At 61.8% G+C, this 6480-nt stretch overlaps 1 protein-coding gene across 1 annotated transcript; it reads right to left on the reverse strand.

Moving 5' to 3' along the window:
- Nucleotides 1-56: 56 nt before the first annotated feature.
- On the reverse strand, nucleotides 57-6292 carry RPAIN (RPA interacting protein). Its single transcript, XM_036078338.2, has 7 exons — nucleotides 6018-6292; nucleotides 4386-4556; nucleotides 3362-3422; nucleotides 1954-2065; nucleotides 1772-1835; nucleotides 880-1020; nucleotides 57-198 (listed from the first exon to the last, which is right to left on the reverse strand). Exons 1-7 carry the CDS (start codon nucleotides 6096-6098, stop codon nucleotides 169-171), a joined length of 660 nt encoding a protein of 219 aa, XP_035934231.2. The 5' UTR covers nucleotides 6099-6292; the 3' UTR covers nucleotides 57-168.
- Between the last annotated feature and the right edge of the window lie 188 nt (nucleotides 6293-6480).

The raw sequence follows: 6480 nt of genomic DNA on the forward strand, positions 1-6480 counted from the left end.
GTGCTTTGTCCTTTTATTCCTCCCCCTTCGGCTTCCATCACAACACACCAAGAACAGACAGGTTGAAATTTTTAATACAAAATAAGTCATAAATTAAAGGCTGGCATTTACAAGGGCCTGTCTCAGGCGGAGCGAGTCGTGTCCCCAGGAGAAAGCGTGGAGGCCGCTCTAGAGGATCACAGCCCACGTATCACAAGCCTGGATTTAAACAGAGTCCCAGTCACCACCACCACCTCCGTCCACGATTCAGGTCTCATCAGCAGGGACACAAGGCGGCTCCGGTGGGGCGTCTGCTTTCGGGACCCCCATCCTGCAGCATGTGCGCCTGGGGCTCAGGTCAGGTCCCAGGCACGGGCTCCAAACACCCTCCCCTCAGCACAGGGGTGGCCGGTGGCTGTGAACCCACGACTGACGGGCAGGCCCACTGCCGGCAGGACCCGAGCTCGCGGCGCCCTCGGGCCAGCATGCGTTCCTGGGTCTCCCCTCCCGACCGTGGGCGTCTCGCTCAGCCCCACCACCACGCTGAGGAGCCCCTGACCGCTGGCACGGGGGACGCCCCTGGCTATCTGGCGGTCTGGCGCACTCCGTCATCCCATGACCACCCAGAGCGCTCGCGCAGGTCCTCATGGCCGTGCGTTACCCTCGGTAAGGGGCACCCGGCCCTCCCCGTCCAGGCTGCGCCCCGGCCGTCCCGGAGTCCTCTCTGGAACAGGAGGCCCTCGGGTGACCGTGGACCTCCTAGCGTAAGTAACACATTACCCCCGCTCTCCTTTGCAAGACTAAGCATTTGTGAACATCTACCTGTCTGTATGATTTCCGCCGGGCGGGACCGCCACCCGCCGCTGGCGGCTCGGCCGCTGGGTCCCGCGGGAGGCTTACCGCGCAGCTCATCAGAAGACAGGGCGCTTCCTCCGGCCCGGCCGCCACCGAGAACGCAGGCGTGTGCGGGCAGCGCGCGCTGTGCTCACTCACGCTGTGCTCTAAACAGGCTCGAAGCTTTTGCTCCGTCAACTCTGGAGACTAGCAAATAAAAAAGTTAAGCTACAACGTGACCCCGGTCACCTCCGAGTCAACAGCTTGAAGATCCCGATTCCCCGAGGCCGGCTCGCTGGGATGGCGGGGCTCCCGACCGTGCTAACCCCTTGACCTCGGTGGCCCCCCGCTCCCGCGTGAGCCGCACCAGGAGGGCACGGGGCCACCTGCGCCACCTGAACTGCGCCGTCGTACCCGTCGGTAACCCGGCGGAGAACGGAAACAAGGCTTTCTCTTCTTTTTCAACGATAAGGAATGCAACGTTCAGGAAATACTCAAACAGGGGAATTGTTTAAAGAAAAAAAAAGCCGTTGAGCTACACGGAGCGGGCAAAGCCTGAGGCCGCACCGGGCTCCGCGCGCCCCTCCCAGCCGCGAACCCGGAGCGCACACCGCACCCGCTCGTGCTCCGGCTGCACAGCCCCGCCCGGCCCGGGGCCTGGAGTACTGGCCGCCGGGAGCGACTGTGAAACGCTCACTCGGCGTCACCCTTCGCTGCCGCCAACGTTCAGCCCCCATCCCGCCACTTAGGGCCACTCGTGGTGTCTTCCCACATGGGAACTTTGCGGGAAGACCAGGTACCGGTGTTTCCGCTGTAAAGGTCTCGAGCGCGCGTGCGCTGCTTTGCAGCCCCCGGGGCGAGCCGGCCGGGCCGCCGGGAGCAAACGTGCACCACCGGCTCCGGCAGCGCCAGCGAAGGGCCTCCAGCAGGCAGACACCGTGGGACGGGGGACACTCACGTGCGAGGGGAGGTACAGGCCACACGGACACGCGACCACGCCGCCTGACACGCTCACGTTGGACCTGGAAGCAGAGCCGGGATCACAGCGGGCACCCCGGCACCCCCAGACCTTTCCGGACAACCGGCTTCCAGGGGACATGCCACCCACCCGTCATCCGCGAGGGGTCTGGAATCTCTTACTTTGTGCACACGGGACAGATGAGGGCGTTTGCCTCCCACTCGGCCAGCATGACGCTGAGACACTTCTCATCGAACTGCAGGCTCTTCTCGTACTCCCTGAGGACGCACCACTCTGCGGGGCAAAGGGCAAAGGGCCGCTCCAGCCAGCTCCCGCCTCCCTCCCCGACCCGGCCCCTGGCCTGCAGTGAAGCCGCACCCACACCAGAGAAGAATCCAGGCAGAATCCCGCTACCCATCTGCTCTGCCGGGCTCCGTCTCGTTGGCTCCCTCCCCTCTTGCCTGTCCTGCGTGAGCAGCGCGGGGGTAAGGGCCGAGGACACAGCGTTCACCGCCCCCCCCCCCGCCCCCCAGGCGACGGGAGCAGAGCAGAGAGAAGACCCTGACTGGGCACTAGGTGCTGAGTTTAAAGCGATCTGCTCCCCGACGTCCGTGTGCTCAGTCTGTGCTGTTCACAATCTGTGTTCCTTCACGCAGCGAGCACGCAACCACGCCGAGGATGTGGCAGGAAGGAGGGACACACGCACAGAAGTGTGAGCTCCCAGTCTACACGCCAGGGCCAGCCAACCACAGCCCGACCAGCCCACTGGCGATCTTCTAAGTCAAGTCCTACGGGAACACGGCCGTGCCCATGAGCCCTGCGGCCGTTTTACACCAGAGTAGGACCGAATCGCTGCCCCAAAGACCGTACGGACCACAAAGCCTTAACGCTTACGACCTGGCCAGAAGTGCGTCTTCGCAGTCGGGCCGACGGTCTGCCCTCCCACACCCTCCTGGGGCAGCCGCCGCTTACTGGCGAGGCGCTGGCTCTTGTCCCCACGCTACATAAGCCTACAGACTTAGAGAGCAGGTCTACGCTGTCTCTTACAGGAAATAACAACGAAGCCAGGGCCCGACAGGGCTCAGCGACACAGCTGCTGGGCCGCACCCCGCGGCCCTAGCGATGCCCCAGGGGGTGGGCGCCACGAGCGCCCGGAGGCAGCAGGGAACGGCTGTGAGGGAAGGCACTCAAAGTAGGGACGCGAGCGCTCTGATCTCGACTGCGTCCTGTACGGGGATGGGACTGCTATTCAGCTATTAATGGAGAGGAACCGGAAGACAGAATAAACACGGGACCCGGACTCGCCACACGGAGGCGGCTTCTCGGCCCCACCGCTCGCTGAGCCGCCTGCACCCCTCTCCTCGCTCACGCTAGCTGGTCAGCTTAGTCCCCAGGAGAAAGCGATCGCACGGAACGCGGAGTCCGAGCACCAGGCCCAGTCACAACAGACTCTCGGGGGGAGCCAAGACTCCAGAGTAAAAGCAGGGACTTCGGACACCCGCCCGGAGCGGGGCATAGAGGGGGGGCAGTTAAGAAGCGCTTGGCGCTCCAGTCGCTAGGCGCAGGTGGAAGGCCCCTCCCAGAGGTCACCTTGGTCAGCCATGTCCTGCTGGTTTTCCTCGAGCACGGTCACGTCCAACAGCCCCTCCAACTGCAGGAGAAAGTGGAGTTCTAATCAGCCAGCAAGTCCCCCAGTGACTCAGGCTTGGGAGGCTGGCCTGAAGAACTCCGCTTTAACTGAGATCTGTCCAATCCTTCTGTAGGATGTGCTGACGATGTGCTAATGGGATCCCCCTGAGAAGTCATCAACAAATGATTAAACCACCAGTAACAAAACAAGGGCCCCAAATTTGGGGGGAGAGGGTAGAGAGCACCGGCTAAGTACTTGTTCTGCCAAAGCTCCAGAGCTGCTGGGGGGAGTTCCTAACCCCGTAAACCTCACTTCGGGCCTCTGTCAAGTGGGAATAGACCTGAATGGGCCCTTGTGAGCACTAAATAGGACTATGTAACCCAGACGTCTGGCCCGTGCCCGATAATGCATCATGACGACAGACAGCCCTGACGTTGTCAGAGCAGTTTGCCAAGGTTCTCTTATATCGTCCTCACTGTGCTGACCACGCTCTCTTCTTCCTCATTTAAACGTGAAAGCGAAGCTTGGAGGCACAGGACAAGTAAGGGTCCAAAGCAAAACCAGGGTCAGAATTCCAGAACCACTGACATCCAAGCCAGGGCTCTTCCTCGTGCAGGTAAATGGTTTCCAGTCCACACCCAGCCCCTGACTCTGGCCGAGATGAGAATCAGAGAGCTCCACTTTAACAGAGATTGCTAGCCCATGTCTGCTGAACCAAAATTTCCAGCAGGGGAGCCCAGGGGTGAAACATCTTTCTTTATAGTTTCCCAGATGCGATGATGCAGCAGATTGGTAGAATCTGGTATTTATGAACCATGAATCTAGAAGAGTCTAATCTTAAAGACGGAAGAGCCCGGGTTCAAGGCAGTTGGAATCCTGACTGGGGGCTGGAGGGTGGAAGGTGGATGGGTTCAGAGGACCTGGGGACCCAGGGCACTCTTGCTGCTTTAGCGCCCTCCCCGGAAACACATACCCCAGCCTGACCTGGGTCAAGACCTCTGGACAGCTGTCCACGCACTGCAAAGCACTCCACTCTTCTTCCATCACCTCCGGCACCAGAAGGGTGTTCTGAGATCTCCTTGGCATATTGCCTCCAGCCCGGCGGTATCTGTTCAGGAGCCTGTCCCGGCTGTTTCTCATTCTCTCCAGGCATGCCTTGGAAGGAGAAAGACAGGGAGTGAGTCCGGTAAACAAACGAACGAACAAAAAAGATTCTTAGGGGCACCCGGGTGGCTCAGTTGGTGAAGCGTCGGCCTTCGGCTCAGGTCATGATCTCAGGGTCCTGGGATCAAGTCCCAGGTTGGGCTCCCTGCTCAGCAGGAAGCCTGCCTCTCCCTCTGCCCCTGCCCTTGCCTCCCCCCAGACTCATGCTCTTTCTCTAAAAAAAAAATTTTTTTTTCTTAGACTAGATGCTAAATCATTAACCGAAATTTATAGACACAAAATTTCAACTACAACCCTAATTATTATTTTTGCATATTTCTGTCCAGTCCTTATTCACAGACAGGTGAAATTATCATGCTTTGTTTATGTGTTCTGATCACCACATTCAGATTTTATTTTACTTATTTATTTTAGGAAGAGAGAGAGACAGAAAGAGTGTGAGCTGGGGGAGGAGCAGAGGCAGAGGGGGAAGGACAGGGAAAGGATCTCAAGCAAATTCAGAGCTGAGCATGAGCACGATGGGAGGGCTCGATTTCACCACCCTGAGATCATGACCTGAGCCGAAACCAAGAAGAGTTGGTCGCCCAACTGACTGAGCCACCCAGACGCCCCCAGATCATCATTTTTATAGCCAACTTGATCAAGGGCAGCGTCCTTCATGGTTGGGTAATCACAGCTCAGCACGTGCTGAGCTACAACAGGACGTTCAGGCTACACCCACGTTCCTGCTGCTTTGGATGTGGCTCCCGGAGCCGCTGTCCGGTACCAGGCTTCTCAGCCTGCGGCGATTTCATCCTTCACGGGGCATGGGCCATGCCTGGAGACCCTCCTGCTGTCACTTCAGTTGTAGGACTCCTGGCATCCAGCGGGTAGGGGCCCGGGATGCTGCTAGACCTTCTACGACGCAGGGAACAGCGCCCCAACACCGAAGACCTGTCTGGCTCGGAGCGGCCACAGCCCAGGTCGGGAAGCCCCTGCGCCGAGCAGTCCTTCCCAGCACCGGACTCTTCTCCCATGGGGGGTACACACGCCCGCCCCCTCAGAGGTTCCCGGGAAGGTGGGCCGTCTCACGGGGACCACGCTGATGCCACGACAGGCCAGAAGTGCCGCAGGCGCGCGCTGCCGCTGGGGCTCGGTTCGAACCGGACAAAATCTCGCGTCCGGAGCAGAACTCCCCGCCCGCAGGAGGGAAGTGAGCCGAGCGCCCCCGACCCCCGCCCCGACACCAGCAGGCGGTGGTGGCAGCGCACAGGTGCACCCGCGGCGCGCTGGGCCTGGGCGGGCTCCCACGACCCCGCACGCAGGGCCCAGAAACTCCGGCAGCGACCGGGTCCGGCCCAGCCCGGTCCGGTCCCGCTCCGGGGCCGCCGCCGCCCGGCGCTCCCCCAGCTGCCTCGCCCGGCGCGCGGGACGGCGGCGGCCCCGCCGAGGCTTCCCAAACCCCACGCCCACCTGCCGGAAAACCTCTTTCCACGGCGGCGAGCCCACCGCTCTGTACAGCGAGCGGCGCCCCGAGCCCGGCGCCTCGGCCATCTCCTGTCCGCGGGCGTCGCCGCCAGGAAGCCCCGCCCCGGGGCGCGCAGAACCCTGGGAGTTGTAGTTTCCGGGCGCTCCCCGCGCCCGTCCGCGGGGCGTTCAGGGAGGTGCCGTCCCACCGGCCAGCCCCGCACGGAGACAGACTGGGGCCACCCCGAGGATGCGGGGCCGGAGTGGCATTTGTGAGGTCAACCCAACCCGGACTAAGGGAGGTGAGTCTTGAGGGAGGCTTTCGGACGTCTAGGCTTAGCCAGGCGGAGGTGCCCAAGCAGCAGTCAGCGTTGCGAGTCTCAGGCTGTCCCCTGGGAGGCTGGCCTTTCCGCAGCGACGCCCCCTCCCGACGGCCGGCCCTCCCCTTCGCCCCGCCCCCGAGGCCCTG

This window comes from Halichoerus grypus, chromosome 2 (genome assembly GCF_964656455.1).
Source record: "Halichoerus grypus chromosome 2, mHalGry1.hap1.1, whole genome shotgun sequence".
Lineage (NCBI taxonomy): Eukaryota > Metazoa > Chordata > Mammalia > Carnivora > Phocidae > Halichoerus > Halichoerus grypus.

Excerpts from the sequence above, each read along its gene's own strand:
- RPAIN (XM_036078338.2), bottom strand. The coding sequence starts at position 6,098 with ATGGCCGAGGCGCCGGGCTCGGGGCGCCGCTCGCTGTACAGAGCGGTG. Across the intron at positions 1,021-1,771 it reads GCCTGTACCTCCCCTCGCAC|TCTCCAGAGTTGACGGAGCA; the intron begins GTGAGTGTCCCC and ends TTTATTTGCTAG. Across the intron at positions 199-879 it reads GTCTTCTGATGAGCTGCGCG|GCTTGTGATACGTGGGCTGT; the intron begins GTAAGCCTCCCG and ends GTTTAAATCCAG.